The sequence below is a fragment of the Macaca nemestrina genome, chromosome 11 (assembly GCF_043159975.1).
Source record: "Macaca nemestrina isolate mMacNem1 chromosome 11, mMacNem.hap1, whole genome shotgun sequence".
NCBI lineage: Eukaryota > Metazoa > Chordata > Mammalia > Primates > Cercopithecidae > Macaca > Macaca nemestrina.
The window spans coordinates 100,700,784-100,720,733 of NC_092135.1; the positions used below are offsets into that span (position 1 = coordinate 100,700,784).

General features: G+C 39.0%; 1 protein-coding gene across 1 annotated transcript in view; it reads left to right on the forward strand.

The window, feature by feature from the left end:
* The window catches only part of LOC105468074 (family with sequence similarity 117 member B), a 139,811-nt gene that overhangs the window by 59,070 nt on the left and 60,791 nt on the right, over positions 1–19,950 (forward strand). The window contains exon 2 of the mRNA XM_011718033.3: positions 2,949–3,100. Coding sequence (XP_011716335.2) covers positions 2,949–3,100 — 152 coding nt within the window. The remainder of the gene's footprint in view (positions 1–2,948; positions 3,101–19,950) is intronic.

The window sequence follows — 19,950 nt, forward strand, 5'->3', positions numbered from 1 at the left end:
GGGTATTTTTGTATTTTTAAGCATTTTACGATTTCAGAAATTAATAACTTGTTTTAAAAGTGTTTCTATTGTTTTAATACCTTTTCTCTGACAGTATACTCCATATAAAAATTCAAACATTATAGAAATGCCTAAATTAGAAATTAAAACACTAATTTTGTCCCCCAAAAGGTTAGGTGCATACTTTTTCCAGGTTTAAAAAATAAATGTACTAACACTGGCCGGGTGTGGTGCCTCATGCCAGTAATCCCAGCACTTTGGGAGGCCAAGGGGGGCAAGTCACTTGAGATCAGGAGTTCGAGACCAGCCTGGCCAACATGGTGAAACTCTGTCTCTACTAAAAATACAAACGTTAGCTGGGCATGGTGTCGGGCGCCTGTAGTCCTGGCTACTTGGAAGACTGAGGCAGGAGAATCACCTGAACCTGGGAGGTGGAGGTTGCAGTGAGCCTAGATCGCCACACTGCACTCCAGCCTGGGTGAGACAGAGCGAGACTCTATGTCAAAACAAAACAAAAAACAAAAAACTAACACTTTTATGCACATCTAATTACTTTTTAAAACAAAATATGAGATCATACCTTATATAAATGGTGAGGGCTTGCTTTTTTCACTGACTTTATCATGAATGACTCTTTAGACCAGGACCTGTGTATCTATGTGCTTATTCTATGAATGGCCTATCATATTACATATTACATACGACTCTGCTGTAATGTATCCAATCATCTTCTCATTTTGGACATTTTGTTGTTTCTAGTTTTCTGCAATTCATTGTTATGTGCTTTTTTTGTAAATACAATTTTAAACTTGATTATTATTTGAAATAGTTTTTTTAATGCCACTTTGATTTGGGGGCTTAATCTTAAAGGAATGTGCACATTGAATATAGTTTTATTGTGGTCCATTTATTTAGGAGAACACATTTTCCTTTTTTACTGGCAACTGTGGGGTAAGGGTAGTTAGAATTATTCTCACAGAAAATTATACATAGATTTATTTTCCAATTATTAAATCATGCATGAGGTATTGGTTGGTACTTAAAGTTTATTTTGATGTATCAAAACTTGCCCTGCATTGTTGAAGAATTTAAGCTTTTATAAATAAATTAAATTAGCTATTGTATTATTAACTAGAAATCTGATGTTTACAATGTTTTAATTTTCTGATGTAGTAAAAACTATTTCCTGTACAGTGAAAACATGTTATTGCAAAACCCACTTTTTTTTTTTTTTTTTTTTTTTTTTGAGATAAAGTCTTACTCTGTTGCCAGGCTGGAGTGCAGTGGTGTGATCTTGGCTCACTGCAGTCTCTGCCTCCCGGGTTCAGGTGATTCTCCTGTCTCAGCCTCCTGAGTACCTGGGATTACAGGCGTCCGCCACCACGCTTGGCTAATTTTTGTAGTTTTAGTAGAGACGGAGTTTCGCCATGTTGGCCAGGGTGGTCTTGAATTCCTGACCTCAGGTGATCCTCCTGCCTCGGCCTCGCAAAGTGCTGGGATTATAGGCGTGAGCCACCATACCTGGCCAAAACCCACTTTTTTATATGTGTCTTTCCTCACATTCCTTATCAATGTGAGGAAACATTAATAAGTAATATTATATTGATATTACATCATTAAGTAATATGCTTTAATGCCACTGTTATTTTACTATTTTAATTTACATTGGATATCTTGGATTATATTGGCAAATACCCACTTTGTTTGCTTAGAAATGAAACCTACCCCTGTTACAAAGCTGGTGGTTGGTTCTTGGCAGTTGATTTGGTTTATGCATCCCTTAGGATACTCTCAAAAGCAAGGGATCCATTAGCAAGGTGTTAATTTGTCTTTGTCTTTTGGGCTGGTACTAAGTTGTTGTGAAGCAGATGTGTTATTACTTCATCCTCTGTGAAGATTGAGGAATATGATGAGCACTAAGTGCCAGAATTACTTTTAGATGTCATTATCAAATAACATTGTCACTAATTTTTTAGTGACAGTATTTAGTGAAAGATTGTCACTGATTTATTTTTATATTTTCCCATGATAATTACCTTCCTGTCTTATTTTCATTATGTCCTCATATTTCCCTGAAATGTATCAAACAAGGGTTTAATTTATAAACAAAAAGAAGAATCCAAGTAAGAATTTGTTGGATATGAGGGATACATTGATTCTATAGAAAATTCCTGGGCCCAATCCCTAGAGATTTTGATTTGGTAGGCCTAGGGTGCGTCAACTGTTTTCACTCAGTATAGTTCTCTGGAGAGTCATGCAAGTTATTGTATGTATCAGTAGCTTGTTCCTTTTTGTTTCTTTTTATATACAGTAATCCTTCCTTATCCTTTTTTTTTTTAATGGTTTCAGTTACTTTTAGTCAACCTTGGTCTGAAAAGATTAAGTGGAAAATTTCAAGAAATAAACAATTTATATGTTATAAATTCATGCCATTCTGAGTAGGGTGATGAAATGTCTTGCTGTCTCGCTTCCCCCACCAGGAACGTGAATCATTCCTTTGTCCAACCTATGCACGTTGTCTATGCTCCCTACCTGCTAGTCACTTTGGAGCCCTCCCAGTCATTAGATTGACTGGCATGGTTTTGCAGTGCTAATGTTCGAGGAATTCTCGTTTTACTTAATGGCCCCAAAGCCCAAGAGCAGTGATGCTGGCTTGTTGTTATACTTGTTCTATTTTCTTATTAGTTATTGTTGTTAATCTCATGGTGTGCCTAACTTACAAGTTAAACTTTATCATAGGTTTGTATATATAGGAAAAACCAGTGTATATAGAATTGAGTACAATCTGCCGTTTCAGGCATCTTTACTGGGGGTCTTGGAAGTATCCCCTGTGGTTAAAGGGGATAACCATCGTTAAGTTGGAGAAGTTTCTACATAGTTTAAAACTTAGTTTCTGCTGTGTTTCTTTCCTAATTTTATTAAAACAAGCATTTTTGTCTTAAATCTAGGTGACAAAACACGACAGCCTTCTTCAAGCCCCTCCAGTATTATCCGACGCACTTCCTCCCTGGATACTCTTGCTGCACCGTATCTTGCCGGGCACTGGCCTCGTGATAGCCATGGGCAAGCTGCACCTTGCATGAGGGACAAAGCTACACAGGTAAGCTTACTATAGTTCTTATCCTGAAGTGTTTTTCTCTGAAGCTACTTCTTCTAATATTATTTGTTCTGCTTTGAGTAGAACAAACATTAGTGTATATTAGAATTAACTTGAGAAACTTATCAAAAAGAGCAGATTCCAAGCCTGACCTCCAGGTATTCTATAGTAGGTCTTTGTTGGGGCCTGGGATTGTGCATTTTAAATAGCTATCAAAGTAATTCTGATACATACAGATAATTTATGAACATACTTTTTTCCCCACTTATTCTTTATAAGTTAGTTTACAACAGGGGTGTCCAATCTTTTGTCTTCCCTGGGCCACATTGGAAGACAAATTGTATTAGACCACACATAAAATATACTAACACTAATGAGCTTAAAAAAAATTGCAAAAAATTCATAATGTTTTAAGAAAGTTTACGAATTTGTGTTGGGCTGCGTTCAAAACCATCCTGGGCCTCATGAGGCCCATGGGCTGCAGGTTGGACAAGCTTGGTTTACAACATCATAATATATTTAATATATGGAATTTGGTCTTAAAAATTTGTAACAGCAAAGATTAGTGACCATCTAAGCTTACGTTTTTGTGCCAGAAAAACTTTCATGTATTGGGAGATGGGGACTGTGTTACTTTGCTGATCCTACAAATGTAAATATCCTGACAAAGGGACTCTGGAAGCAAAGTTTTATACTTCTAGGTTTGTAAAATTGTTTAATATAAAGGGATCTCAAGAAATCATTCAGGGCTGGGCAGGGTGGCTCACGCCTATAGTCCCAGCACTTTGGGACACCGAGACAAGTGGATGGCTTTTGAACCCAAGAGTTCAGTATCAGCCTGGGCAACATGGTGGTGAAACCTCATCTCTGCAAAAAATACAAAAATTAGCCGGGCATGCTGGTGCACAATTGTAGTACCAGCTACTTGGGAGGCTGAGGCAGGAGAATCACTTGAGCCTGGGAGGTCAAGGTGCAGTGAGCGGTGATCATACCACAGCATACCAGCCTGGGCAATAGAGTGAGAACCTGTCTCAAACAAAGAAGAAGAAATCATTCAGATCTACCCCTTAGATTTACAGATGAAGAAGCGGAGGTCTAAGGTCATACAGCAGGTTGAAGACTGCATCTTAGTTTGGTGTAGTTTCTTTCATAGTAATTACCACAATTATAATTAATTATTTGTGTAGTTATTTATTTATGGTTTCTTACAGTCACTAGACAGTAAGAACCATGAAGATAGGGATTGTGTCTGGCTTGTCTATTGCTGTATTTCTATGCCCAGGACTTAATACTATATGGAGAATAAATTGCCCAAGGAATATTTGCAAAGGAATGAATGAGCAAAACAGTTACAGCTTTATTGGTAGTGAAGAAAGAAAAACATTTAAAGATTTAAAAGATTTTTTATACTGATTGTTGAAAATCAGGTAAGGTACATCTCGATTTAGACTTCAGATTTACGTTACTCCTGGTCTCAACATTTTTTGAAGAATGTTTTTTGTTTTTTCTCTTTTCTTCTTCTTCTTTTTTTTTTTTTTTTCCTGAGATAGAATCTCGCTGTGTTGCCCAGGCTGGAGTGCAGTGGTGCAATCTTGGCTCACTTCAACCTCTGCCTCCCGGGTTCAAGTGATTCTCATGCCTCATCCTCCCGAGGAGCTGGACTACAGGCGTGCACCACCACATCTGACTAATTTTTGTACTTTTAGTAGAGATGGGGTTTCACCATGTTGGCCAGGCTGGTCTCAAACTCCTGTCCTCAAGTGATCTGCATACCTCAGCCTCCCAAAATGCTGGGATTATGGGTGTGAGCCACCACACCTGGCCCGAGATAATGTTTTTTATTTTTATTTTTTGAGATGAAGTCTCTCTCTGTCTCCCAGGCTGGATGGAGTGCAGGGGCACGATCTTGGCTCACTGAAACCTCCACCTCCCGGGTTCCAGCGATTCTCTTGCCTCAGCCTCCTGAGTAGGTGAGATTACAGGCACACGCCACTACGCCCGGCTAATTTTTTGTGTTTTTGGTGGAGACGGGGTTTTTCTGTGTTGGCCATGCTGATCTCGAACTCCTGACCTCAAGTGATCTGCCGGCCTCCCAAAGTGCTGGGAGTACAGGCATGAGCCAAGGCGCCTGGCCCTGAGAGAATGTTTATTAAAGAACTAAGTAAACATACTTTTCTGTGGTGGTTTTGGATTTGTATATTGATTCCCAATATTCCAGGTATTGTTGGTGGGCTCAGTTTATTTTCTGTTCTGATAATCTTGAAATGGAATCCTACTGTTAGAGCAGACGATTGGGATTTGAATTACCTTGGTGTTTATACTTTAGTGCCAGCTACAGAAATGAAAATGTAGACTGTGTACTCATCGAAAGTAATGAATCTTTTCTGAAATTGACTTTTTTTTTCTTTCTTTTTTTGGGATGGAGTCTCACTCTGTTGCCTAGGTTGGAGTGCAGTGGCCTGATCTCAGCTCACTGCAACCTCCGCCTCCCAGGTACAAGCAGTTCTCCTGTCTCAGCCTCCCAAGTAGCTGGGACTGCAAGTGCATGCCACCACGTCTGGGTAATTTTTGTATATTTAGTAAAGATGGGGTTTCACCATATTGGTCAGGCTGGTCTCGAACTCCTTACCTCAGGTGATCCACCCGCCTTGGCCTCCCAAAGTGCTGGGATTACAGGCATGAGCCACTGCACCCAGCCTAAAATTGACTTTTTAACCAAAGAGTTCTGTGAAACTCTGCAGTTATTCACAGTCTGTAACTTTGCTGAGCTTAGGGCTTATAGCTTGCTTTCTGCTTCATCCACATGTCACATTTAAATTTGTAGAAGTTTATTTCCTTGAGCATTCCTACAGCACCCTTTATTTCCACTGCACTTTTAGGTTCAGTGGGTTCAGACATTTTGTCATGTTAGTAAAACTATGCTATCATGCAAGCCATTGGGAGCTCCTTGATCTGTGGATGCAGTTCAGTAAGTCTTTTCAGCAAATTGCTGTGACCTAGCAAATGAATTAAAATATAAACCCTATGCTCTCTGCCTTTTTATAAACGTCCCTCAAATTGGGAATGTTAAGGGTACAAATAAAAAGAAAATTTAGGTCTGGGTGTGGTGGCTCACGCCTGTAGTCCCAGCACTTTAGGAGGCTGAGATGGGTGGATCGCCTGAGGCCAGGAGTTCGAGACCAGCCTGACCAATATGGTGAAACCCCATCTCTACTAAATATACAAAAATTAGCCAGGTTTGGTGGTGGGCGCCTGTAGTCCCAGCTACTCGGGAGGCTGATAGAGGAGAATTGCTTAAACCCGGGAGGTGGAGGTTGCCGTGAGCTGAGATCGTGCCACTGCACTCCAACCTGGGTGACAGAGTGAGACCCCATCTCAAAAAGAAAAAAAAAAAAAAGAAAATTTATAATTGTCATACTGTTAATCTTATTTGTAAAGCTCATGTGTAGAATCTCCTAAAAGATAACTGGGCACTCCAACCTTTCAGTTACATAGTGGGCTCTCATCTTTGGCAAGTGAATTTAACAGTAACAAAATTAATCAAGAACTCTCAAATTCCTTATTTGCAGATACTGGGTTTCCCTAAGTGTATGCTAGTTAAATCAACTTTTAAAAATTATGGTAAAATATATATAACATAAGGTTTGCTGGTTTGACCATTTAAAAATCCATGCCTATGTTGTTTTACTGCACTTTATTGGGCTTCACAGATACTGGGTTTTTTTTTTGTTTTTTTTTTGTTTTTTTTTTGTTTTTTTACAAATTGAAGGTTTGTGGCAACTCTGCATTGAGCAAGTCTATCGGGGCCATTTTCCAAAAATGTGCTCACTTTGTATCTCTGCCCCATTTTGGTAGTTCTTGCAATATTTCAACCATTTTCATTATTATTGTATCTGTTATGGTGATCTGTGCTCAGTGATCTTTGATTTTACTGTTAATTGTTTTGAGGTACCATGAACTATGCCCATATAAGACGGGGAACTTAATTGATGAATGTTGTGTGTATTCTGACTGCTGTTCCCCTGAGTCTCTCCCTCTCATTGGGCCTCTTTGTTTTCTCAGACACAATAGTATTGAAATTAGACAAATTAATAACCTTACAATGACCTCTAAGGGGTCAAGTGAGGTGGAGAGTTGCATGTCTCTATTTCAGTCAAAAATTAGACATGATTAAGCTTAGAAAGCAAGGCATATCAAAAGCTGAGATAGGCCAAAAGCTAGGCCTCTTGTACCAAACAGCTAGCCAAGTTGTGAATGGAAAGGAAAAGTTTTTGAAGGAAATTAGAAGTACTACTTGAATGAGCATTATGAATGATAAGAAAGTGAAACAAGCTTTATTGCCAATATGGAAAAAGTTTTAGTGATCTAGATAGAAGGTCAAACCAGCCACAACATTCCATTAAACCAAAGCCTAATCTAGAGTAAGACCTTACTTAATTCTCTTCAGTTCTTACGAAGGCTAAGATAGGCGAGGATGCTACAGAAGAAAAATTTAAAGCTAACAGATTGATTCATGAGGTTTAAGGAAAGAATCCATCCTCATAACATAAAAGTGAAAGGTGAAGCAGCAAGTACTGATACAGAAACTGTAGTAAGTTATCCAGAAGATCCAGCTAAGATCACTGTTGAAGATGGCTACACCAAATAAGAGGTTTTTTTTTTTTTTTTTTTTTTTTTGAGATGGGGTCTTGCTCTGTCACCTAGGTTGGAGTACAGTAATGCAGTCATAGCTTGGTACAACCTTAAACTCCTGGGCCCTGGGCTTAATCAGTCCTCCTGTCTCAGGTTCCCAAGTAGCTGGGACTGTAGGCACACACTGACATGCTTGGCTTTTTTTTTTTTTTTTTAAATGTTTTTGTAGAGATGGGGGTCTTGCTGTGTTGACCAGGCTGGTCTTGAACTCCTGGCCTCAAGCTATCCTCTCACCTTGGCCTCCCAAACTGCTGGGATCACAGGTGTGAGCCACTGTGCCCAGCTAGATTTTTAATGACAAAACAGCCTTATCTTGTAAGAAGATGCCATATAGGACTTTCATAGCTAGAGTGAAGTCAGTGCCTGACCTTAAGTTAGGACAGGCCACCTGTCTTGTTAGGGGCAAATGCAGCTGGTGACTTTAAGTTGAAGCCAGTACTCATTTACCATTCTGAAAATCCTAAGGCCCTTAAGAATTATGCTAAATCTACTCTGCTTTTGCTTGATACATGGAACGACAAAGCCTGGATGCCAGCACATCTTTTTATAGCATGATTAACTGAATATTTTAAGCCCACCATTGAGACCTACTGTTCAGAACAAAAGATTACTTTATTACTGCTCATTGGCAATGCAACTGGTCACCCAAGAGCTCTGATGCAGATACACACAGAAAGGAATGTTGCTTTCATGCCTGCTAGCACAACATCCATTTTGCTGCCCATGGATCCAAGAAATAATTTTGACTTTCGAGTCTTATTATTAAGAAAATACATTTAATGAGGCCATAGCTGCCATAGATAGTGACTCCTCTGATGGATCTGGGCAAAGTAAATGGAAAAGCTTTTGGAAAAGATTCACCATTCTAGGTGCCATTAAGAACATTTGTGATTTGTAGGATTAGGTCAAATATCAACATTATCAGGAGTTTGGAAAAGTTGATTCCAACCCTCATGGATGACTTTGAGGGTTTCAAGACTTCAGTAGAGGAGGTCACTGCAGATGTGGTGGAAATAGCAAGATAGCTAGAATTAGAAGTAGAACCCGAAGATGTGATTGAATTGCTGCAATCTCATGATAAAACTTAAGCAAGACAAATTGCTTCTTATGGATGAGCAAAGAAAGTGGTTTCTTGAGATAGAATCTACTCGTGGTGAAGATGTGGTGAATATTGTTGAAATGACAACAAAGGATTAAGAATATTACATAAACTAACTTAGTTTTTAAAGCAGTAGCAGGTTTTGAGAGGGTTGTCACCAATTTTGAGAGAAATTGTACTATGGGCAATATGCTACCCACGCAGCATTGCGTGCTACAGAAAAATCTTTTGTGAAAGGACATGAGCCCATTGATGCAGCAAACTTCATTGTTGTCTTATTTTAAGAAATTGCTGCCCGGGTGCGATGGCTCACACCTGTAATCCCAGTACTTTGGGAGGCTGAGGTGGGCAGGTCATGAGGTCAGGAGTTCGAGACCAGCCTGACCAACATAGTGAAACCCCGTCTCTACTAAAAATACAAAATTTATCAGGGCGTGGTGTGCACCTGTAATCCCAGCTACTCAGGAGGCTGAGGCAGGAGAATCGCTTGAACTGGGCGGCAGAGGCTGTGAGCCAAGATCGTGCCATTGCACTCCAGCCTGGGCGACAGAGTGAGACTGTGTCTCAAAAATAAAATAAAATAAAATAAAATAAAATAAAATAAAATAAAATAAAATAAATAAGAAAAAAATTGCTGTAGCCACCCCAGCCTTCAGCAGCCATCACCCTGATCAGTCAGCAGCCGTTAACATCAAGTCAGGACCCTCCACTGTCAAAAAGATTGTGATTCATTGAAGACTCAGATGATCATTAGCATTTTTAAATCAATATTTTAAAATTAAGGTATGTATGTTTGTTAAGACATGTTATTGCACAGTTAATACACTATAGTATAGTGCAAACTAACTTCTATATGCACTGGGAAACCAAAGAAATTCTTGTGACTTGCTTTACTGTGTTACTCCCTTTATTGCAGTGGTCTGGAACTGAACTCCCAATATCTTTTGAGGTATAACTATATGTAATTTAGTGGCATTAATTACATTCACAATGTTGTGCAACTGTTGCTAACTATTTCCAAAACGTTTTCATCACTCCAAAAAGAAACCCTGTAACTCCCTATCCTCCTTTTTTCCTCACTAAATACCACTGGCAGTTAATACTTAACCACTATTGCACTTTCTGTTTCCATGAATTTGCACATTTCATGTAAGTGGGATCATACAGTTTGTTCTCCTGCGTCTGACTCATTTCACTTAGCATAATGTTTTTGAGGTTCATTCATGTTGTATCATTTATTGAACTTAATTCCATCCTGACTTCCTCCTGCCTCCTTCCCTTTGTTGCCTAGGCTGGAGTATAGTGGGATGATCACAGGTCATTACAGCCTCGACCTCCTGGGTTCAAGGGATGCCTCCCCTGCCCAGCCTCCTGATTAGCTAGGACTATAGGCTTGCACCACTATGCCCACCTTGTTTTTTGAGTTTTTAGTAGAGACAGGATCTTTCTATGTTGCCCAGGCTGGTCTAGAACTCCTGGCCCCAAGTGATCCCCACTCCAGCCTCCCAAAGTGCTGGGATTACAGGCAAGAGCCATCACATCTGGCCTTAATCTCTCTTAATGAGTAAATAATATTACATTTATCAATATACTATATTTTGTTTACCTATTAATCTGTTGATGGATATTTGGGGTATTTCTACCTTTTGACTGTTGTGAACAATGCTGCAATGTACATGCAGGTATCTGTATGAATCCCTTCTTTTCAGTTCCTTTTGATATATACCTGAGAGTGGAATTGCTGGGTCATATGATAATTCGATGTTTAGTTTTTAGAGGAACTGCCAAACTGTTTTTCACAGCAGCTGTATCATTTTCTATCCCCATGCATGAAGGTATTTTATATTTTATATAGTTTATATTTTCACTAACACTTGTTTTAAAAGTTGTAGTCATCCTAGTAGGTGTGTTGTATCTAATTGTTAGGATTTGTTTTCCCATATAACTAATGGTGCTGAGTATCTTTTCATGTGCTTACTGGCCATTTGTCTATCTCCTTTAGAGTTCAGATACTTTCTTAACATCTCTGTGCCTCTGTTTCCTTTTTGTAAAATGGGAGAACTATAGTACCAATTTTTTGAGGTTACTTTGAAGATTAAATAAAGAAAACATGGCCGGGCGTGGTGGCTCAAGCCTGTAATCCCAGCGCTTTGGGAGGCCGAGACGGGCGGATTACGAGGTCAGGAGATCGAGACCATCCTGGCTAACACAGTGAAACCCCATCTCTACTAAAAAAAAAAAATACAAAAAACTAGCTGGGCGAGGTGGTGGGCGCCTGTAGTCCCAGCTACTAGGGAGGCTGAGGCAGGAGAATGGCGTAAACCCGGGAGGCGGAGCTTGCAGTGAGCTGAGATCTGGCCACTGCACCCCAGCCTGGGTGATAGAGCGAGACTCTGTCTCAAAACAAAACAAAACAAAACAATACAAAACAAAAAATTAGCCGGGCGAGGTGGCGGGCGCCTGTAGTCCCAGCTACTCGGGAGACTGAGGCAGGAGAATGGCGTAAACCCGGGAGGCGGAGTTTGCGGTGAGCTGAGATCCGGCCACTGCATTCCAGCCTGGGCAACAGAGCGAGACTCCGCCTCAAAAAAAAAGAAAAAAAAAGAAAGAAAGAAAACATATAAAACTCTGAGAACAGTATCTGGCACCTAGTAAACATTCAATAAATGTTCTCTGTTAAATTAAAAATTAAAGTGATTATCTTTAATTATTGTCGGGTTTGAACAAGAATGGAATGTAGGTTTTATCCCCTAAGGAATTTGATCTATTGCTTTTGCCTTCCTAGAGCATCCTGTTGAAAAGATTCAGGATGAAGATTGCTGAGACTGATAAGTGATTTCTGCCTTTAGCAAGGGGCTTGGGGCACTTTTATCATTTATTTGCCAGTCTAGGCAGTGCTGCTGCAAAGAATATGTTGGAAATACTTTATCTTAGGTTGTAGGTGGGTGCTTTCAGAAAGCTGATGTAGACTCTTTTCAAATTTTATCATGTCACTACTCTAAGCCCTGGTTTCTTGATTTTTTTTTTTTTTTTTTTTTGGAGACAGAGTCTTGCCCAGGCTAGAGTGCAGTGGCGCAATCTCGGCTCACTGCAACCTCTGCCTCCCAGGTTCAAGCAATTCTCCTGACTCAGCCTCCTGAGTAGCTGGGATTATAGATGACCACCACCATGCCTGGCTAAATTTTTTTTTTTTTGTATTTTTAGTAGAGATGGGTTTCACCATATTGGCCAGGCTGGTCTTGAACTCCTGACCTCAGGTGATCCGCCCACCTCAGCGTCCCAAAGTGCTGGTATTACAGGTGTGAGCCAGCGCACCCGGCCTGATTTTGAAATAATTATGTATTACTCTCAGGCCTTTCCAGCTCCTAGGGGAAGATTGGAAATGGGAGAAGGAGATTCTGGAAAATACAGAGAAAGAGAAATGCAGCATTTAAAAAGTTAACAGGGCCAGGCACAGTGACTCACACCTGTAATCCCAGCACTTTGGGAGGCTGAGGCAGGCGAATCACCTGAGGTCAGGAGTTCAAGACCAGCCTGACCAACATGGAGAAACTACATCTCTACTAAAAATACAAAATTAACCAGGTGTGGCGACCCATGCCTATAGTCCCAGCTACTTAGGAGGCTGAGGTAGGAGAATAGTTTGTACCCGGGAGGTGGAGGTTGTGGTGAGCTGAGATTGCACTATTGCACTCCAGCCTGGACAATAAGAGCGAAACTTTGTCTCAAAAGAAAAAAAAAAAAGAACATGGAACAAGTTTCGAAAGATGTTAATCTCTCCTCCTGTCCCATACCCAACCTCATCATTTGCTTTGGTCATGAGAATGAGTGAATAAGGTTTTACTGTACATGATTATTTATCGTCATAATTATTTGACACAAAGGTTTTCTTTTTTTTTTTTTTTCCTGTCTCTTTGGCAGTCATTCTTTATTCTGTGTATGTTCAAATACCCTGAGAGCCTTCTAGCTTAGTGCTCCAGCATGTCAATGGGCCTAATTGCCTATAAGACTGATTTGCCATTTCTGCTTTAGAGTTTGTACAGAGCTACAATGTCACCAACCTCTGCCCCCACACTGCCTCTATGTTCTTTTAAAGATTCTTGTCTGATTCTTTGCAAGTTTGCCTTCCAAAAACGTTAGATTAATTTATATTTCCAGCATTAGCTACCCATGTGGCAGTTCTATTAATTTGGTTTAAACTACCTGATTTTTCAGAGTGCCTTTTGTATTTGCTGACTATACCAATTTAGGGAGAGAAACTGTAATGTGTATGCGTGCTTGCATTATTTGGGATTCTTTTGACTCAGAAGGTATTTTCTTTCCAACTTTCTTAACCTAGGCTTATTTACCTTATAGGTGATTTATCTGAGTATTTAACTCTCTGTGACCCGGGTGATTGATGTCTGGTTTTCTTTCCTATTTCTTTCTTATTTTAAAATTTTTTTTAGAGACAAGGTCTCACTGTTTCCCAGGCTAGAGTGTAGTGGCTCTTCACAGATATAGTCACCATGCGCTACAGCCTCAAACTCCTTGGCTCAAAGGATCCTCCTGCGTCAGCCTCCTGAGTAGTTGGGACTACAGTCACCTGCCCCCATGCATCTTTCTCTTTCCTGTTTCTTTGGTTTGGTTTCTTTATGGCATAAACCAGTCATCTTTTGCTTTTAAAAGTCTTACTTTATTTTTTCCTGGACCCTTTGTGTTTCTGAGGCTGTTTTTTTTAAACCCTCAAAGGTTGATTTTGATTAATATTTTATGAAAGTGTTTGTTTTTTCTAAAAGGACCTTGGCTTCAGAATATTTTATGAAAGTATTTTATTTTTACAATTTATAGGTTGGCATTTGCTATTTATGGAAAAATTCTGAGTTTTCCAATTTATGGAAAAGATCTGAATTCAGAAACTTTGTAAGATGTCCTGTGATTAAAACAATAAAAGTTGAATATTTAGTAAACTAGAGATAATTGTTGAATTACTGAAGATAGCTGTTTATAAATCTACAAACTTGTTTACAGGTTGTTTTCTTTGAATTGAAAGAATAGTAATTTAGAGTAAAAATATCACTATTTTACATGTTTGGTAGATCTAAGCAATACTAAGAAGTATATTTTAATGTTATGAAAATGAAGAGGTAAAATTACTTTTTGAGTAACATTAGCTGTTTTGAATAAAACCTTGGTCTACTGGTTGAAATTAGAATGTAACAGGAGTAGAAAGTGTAACATTGGGAGTAAAAGAAATGTTACAGTCTTTTTTGGGGGGCCTAAATTAAGTAACTTCAGTGTAAGTTCTGTTGTTGCCTGTCAATAGCTTTGCCTTCCTTGGGGTAAGCCTAGGAGTCTGAGAATTTTAATTTCCAAATCTTTACTACTTGGAGTGGTGTTCCTATCCTTTCTTATTTCACATGTTAGATCAAATTTCTCTAGGCCAGTGACACCATACATTGTTTTTTTGTTGTTTTTTTAGTTTATTTATTTTTTAAGGTCTTGCTTGTCACCAGCCGGGGTGCAGTGCCATGATCGTGGTTCACTGCAGCCCTGACCTATCATGATTAAGCAATCCTCCCTCCTCAGCCTCCCAAGTAGCTAAGACAACAGGTGCATGCCACCACACCTGGCTAATTTTTAAATTTTTTTTGGAGAGATGGGGGTCTTACTGTGTTGCCCAGGCTGGTCTTGAACTCCTGGACTCAAGCCATCCTCCTGCCTCAGCCTCCCAAAGTGTTGGGATTACAGGTGTGGTCCACTGGGCCTGGCCCATTAAATAGGCTGGGCACATCTAGCAGATGAAGGGTTATATTTTGGAATCCTTTAATACAAATAGTTTCATGGCCAGGCGGCATGGTGGCTCATGCCTGTAATCCCAGCACTTTGGGAGGCCACAGCGGGTAGATCACTTGAGCTCAGGAGTTCAAGACCAGTCTGGCCAACATGGTGAAACCCCATCTCTACCAAAAATACAAAAAATTAGCCAGGCATGGTGGTGTGTTTGCAATCTCAGCTACTCAGGAGACTGAGGCACAAGAATCGCTTGAACCTGGGAGGTGGAGGTGCAGAGAGCTGAGATCGTGCCACTACACTCCAGCCTGGGCGACAGAGTGAGACTCTGTCTCAAAAGTCAATCCATCAGTCAATAAAACAAATAGTTTCATGATTGTGTAACTTAAATTTTTTTTTTTTTTTTTTTGAGGCAGAGTCTTGCTCTGTTGCCCAGGCTGGAGTGTAGTGGTGCGATCTTGGCTCACTGCAGCCTCTGCCTCCCAGGTTCAAGCAATCTCCTGCCTCAGCCTCCTGAGTAGCTGAGATTACACAAGCACGCCAGTATGCCCAGCTAATGTTTTGCATTTTTGGTAGAGATGGGGTTTCACCATGTTGGCCAGGCTGGTCTCAAACTCCTGACCTCAGGTGATCCGCCTGTTTTGGCTCCCCAAAGTGCTGGTATTACAGGCATAAGCCACCACGTGCAGCCTAATTATTTATTTTATTGTCAGAAGGGATCTAGTTTCAACAAAATTTTACGTGTACAATACAGTATAAATATAACAGGTATGATAATTATACAACAGATCTCTAGAACTTACTCATTTTGCTTAACCGAAATTTTATGTCCCTTGGTTAGTAACTCTCTTACTCCATCCCCCCAGTCCCTGGCAATCACCATTCCATTTCTGATTCTATGATTTGACTATTTTAGATTCCTCATATAAGTTGAATCATGCAGTATTTGTCTTTTTGTGACTGACTTATTTCATTTAGTAGGATGTCCTCATGGTTCATCCATATTATCATATACTGCAGAATTTCTTTCTTTTTTTAAGACTGAATGCTTGGATAATATTCCATTGTATGTATATGCCGCAGTTTCTTTATCCATTCATCTGCCAGTGGATATTTAGGTTGTTTCTATACCTTTGCTATTGTGAATAGTGCTGCAGTGAACATGTGAGTGCAGATACCTCTTTGAAATACTGATTTCAGTTCTTTTGGAATTGCTAGAGCATATGGTTTTTCCGTTTTTAATTATTTGTTTCGTTTTTAGAGACTGAGTCTTGTTCTGTTGTGCAGGCCAAAATACCGTGGCATGATCATAGCTCACTGCAGCCTCGAACTCCTGAGCTCAAGTGATCCTCCTGACTCAGCCTCCCAAATAGCTGGACTCTAGGCATGTGCCACCACACCTGAAAAATTAAAAAAAAAATTTTAGAGACGGAGTGTCACTTTGTTGCCCTGGCTGATCTTGAACTCTTGGCCTCAAGCAGTCCTCCCACCTCAACCTCTCCTGAGTCACTGAGATTATTGATATGAGCCGCTAGGCCCGGCCAATTATTAATTTTTTGAGTGATCTTTATACTGTTTTCCATAGAAGCTCTACTGTTTGTCATTCCCAACAACGGTGTACAGGGGTTCCACTTTCTCTACATCCTTACCAACACTTGTCTTTTTGATAATAGCCATCCTGACAGGCGCAAGATGATATTTCATTGTAGTTCTGATTTATCTTTCCCCAATTAGTAATGTTGAGCATTTTCTTATATACCTCTTGGTCATTTGCATGTCTTCTTTGGAGAAATGTCTATTCAAGTCCTTAGCCCATTTTTTTTTTTTTTTCAGAGTTTTGCTCTTGTGTTGCCCAGGCTAGAGTACAATGGAGCGATCTCAGTTCACTGCAACCTCCGCCTCCTGGGTTCAAGCGATTCTTGTGTCTCAGTTTCCTGAGTAGCTGGGATTACAGACGCCCACCATCACGCCCAGCTAATTTTTGTATTTTTAGTAGAGATGGGGTTTCATCTTATCGGTCAGCCTGGTCTTGAACTGACCTCAGGTGATCTGCCCACCTCGGCCTCACAAAGTACTGGAATTACAGGTGTGAGCCACCACGCCTGGTCAGCCCATTTTTTAATTATTAGTTTTATCGCCATTGAGTTGTATGTGTTTCTTACATGTTTTGGAGATTAGCCTCTTATCAGATACATAGTTTGCAAATATTTTCTCATTTTTTAGGTTGCTTTTTTACTCTGTTGATGGTTTTCTGTGTTGTGCATAAGCTTTTTAGTTTTTGCTTTTTTTTGTCTGTACTTTTGATGTCATGAAATCATTGTCAAGATCAGTATCATGAAGCTTGTCCCCTATGTTTATTTCTAGGAGTTTTATAGTTCATGTCTTATATTTAAATCTTGAATCAATTTTAAGTTGATTTTTATATGGAGTAAGAGTACAGCTTCTTTCTTTTGCATGTGGATATTCAGTTTCCCCAGCACCATTTGTTGAAGAGACTGTCCTTCCCCCGTTGGCACCCTCATTGAAGATTGGTTGAGTGTTAATGTGTGGATTTATTTATGGACTCTCTCTACTGTCCCATTGATGTATGTCTTATCTTTATGCCAGTACCGTATTGTTTTTATTACTGTAACATTTTAATATGTCTTGAAATCAAGAAGTATGATGCCTGTAGCTTTGTTCTTTCTCAAGATTTATTTGGCTATTCATGGTCTTTTGTAGTTTGACACGAGTTTTAGAATTATTACCTATTTCCATAAAAATGCCACTGGGATTTTGATAGGGATTACATTGAATTTGTAGATGGTTTTGGGTAGTGTGGACGTTTAAACAGTATTAAAGGTCTTCCAGTCCATGAACATGAAATGCCTGTTTGTTTCTGTCATCTTTAATTTCTTTAATCAATGTTTTTTGGTTTTCTGTACATAAGTCTTTCACTTTCTTAGTTATGCTTATTCTTATGTTATTTTTGGTGCTGTTGTAAATGAGATTGCTTTCCTAATTTTTGTAATTTTTTCTTATTTTTAATTTTTATGGGTATATAGTAGGTGTATATATTAATGAGGTAGCTGAGATATTTTCATATAAGCATATAATGCATAATAATCACATCAGAGTGAATGAGATATCTATAATCTCAAGCATTTATGATTTCTTTGTATTACAAACATTCCAGTGATATTATTTTACTTATTTTTAAATGTATAATAAATTGTTGAGTGGAGTCACCCTGTTGTGCTATCAATTACTAGATCTTATTCTGTCTAACTATATTTTTTGTACCCATTAACCATCCCCCTTCCCTTCTTGCCTGCTACTAACCTTCTCAGCCTCTGATCACCATCCTTCTATTCTCTGTCTCCATGAGTTCAATTGTTTTAATTTTAAGCTCCCACAAATGAGAACGTGCAAAGTTTGTCTTTCTCTGACTGGCTGATTTCACTTAACACGATGTCCTCCAATTCCATTCATGCTGTTGCAAATGACAGGATCTCTTTTTTTGTTATGGCTGAATAGTACTCCATCGTGTATATGTACCACATTTTCTTTATGTATTCATCTGTTGATGGACACTTAGGTTGCTTCCAGATCTTGGCTATTGGGAATAGTGCTGCAGTAAACATGGGAGTGCAGATACCTTTTCGATATACTGATTTTCTTTCTTTCAGGTATATGCCTAGGAGTAGGATTGCTGGATCGTATGGTTCCTCTATTTTTTGTATTTTGAGGAACCTCCAAACTGTTCTCCTTAGTGGTAGTACTAATTTACATTCCCACCAACAGTGTACGAGGGTTCCCTTTTCTACACATTCCTGCCAGTATTTGTTATTGCCTGGCTTTTGAATAAAAACCATTTTAATTGGGGTGAGATGGTATCTCATTGTAGTTTTGATTTGTGTTTTTCTGATGACCAGTGATACTGAGCACCTTTGCATATACCTGTTTGTCATTTGTATGTCTTTTGAGAAATATATGTTGAGATCTTTTGCCCATTTTAAATTGGATTATTAGAGTTTTTCCTGTTGAATTGTTTGAGCTCCTTATATATTTTGGCCATTAATCCCTTGTTGGATGGGTAGTTTGCAAATGTTTTCTCCCATTCTTTGGGTTGTCTTTTTACCTTGTCGATTGTTTCCGTTACTGTGCAGAAGCTTTTTAACTTAATATGACCCTATTTGTCCATTTTCGCTTTGGGTTGCCTGTGCCTGTGGGTTATTACTCAAGAAATCTTTGCCCAGACCAACATCATGGAGAGTTTTCCCAATGTTTTCTTGTAGTAGTTTCATAGTTTGAGGTCTTAAAGTCTTTAATCCATTTTGATTTCATTTTTGTATATGGTGAGAGATAGGGTCTAGTTTCATTCTTCTGCATATAAATAACCAGCTTCCCCAGCACGATTTATTGAACAGACTGTCCTTTCCCCATGTATGTTCTTGGCATCTTTATCAAAAATGAGTTTGCTGTAGATGTATGGATTTATCTCTGGATTCTTTCTTCTATTCCACTGACCTCTGTGTGTCTGTTTTTATGCCAATACCATGCCGTTTTGGTTACTGTTGTTCTGTAGTATAATTTGAAGTCAGGTAATGTGATTCCTCCAGTTTTGTTCTTTTTGCTCAGGGTAACTTGGGCTGTTCTGATAGGTCTTTTGTGGCTCCTTATAAATTTTAGGATTTTTTTTTCTATTTCTGTGAAGAATATTGTGGCATTTTGATATAGATTGCATTAAATCTGTAGATTGCTTTGGCTAGTATGAACATTTTAACAATATCTATTCTTTTAATCCATGAACATGGGATTTCTTTCCTTTTCTTGTGTGTCTTTAATTTCTCCACTCAGTGTTTTACAGTTTTCAATGAAGAGATCTTTCACTTCTTTGGTTAAGTTAATTCCTAGGTATTTTATTTTATTTGTAGCTGTTGTAAATGGAATTACTTTGTTGATTTCTTTTTCAGATTAATTGCTGTTGGCATGTAGAAATGTCACTGATTTTTGTATGTTGATTTTGTATCCTGCAACCTTGCTAAATTTATCAGCTCTCTCTTTTTTTTTTGGTGGAGGCTTTAGGTGTTTCCAAATATAAGATCATGTTATCTGCAAACAAGGATAATTTGACTTCTTCCATTCCAGTTTGGGTGCCCATTATTTCCTTCTCTTTTCCAATTGCTCTGTCTAGCTTTTCCAGTACTATATCGAGTAACAGTGGTGAAAGTGGGCATCCTTGTCATGTTCCTTGTCTTATAAGAAAGGGTTTCCATTTTTCCCTATTCAATATGACATTAGCTATGGG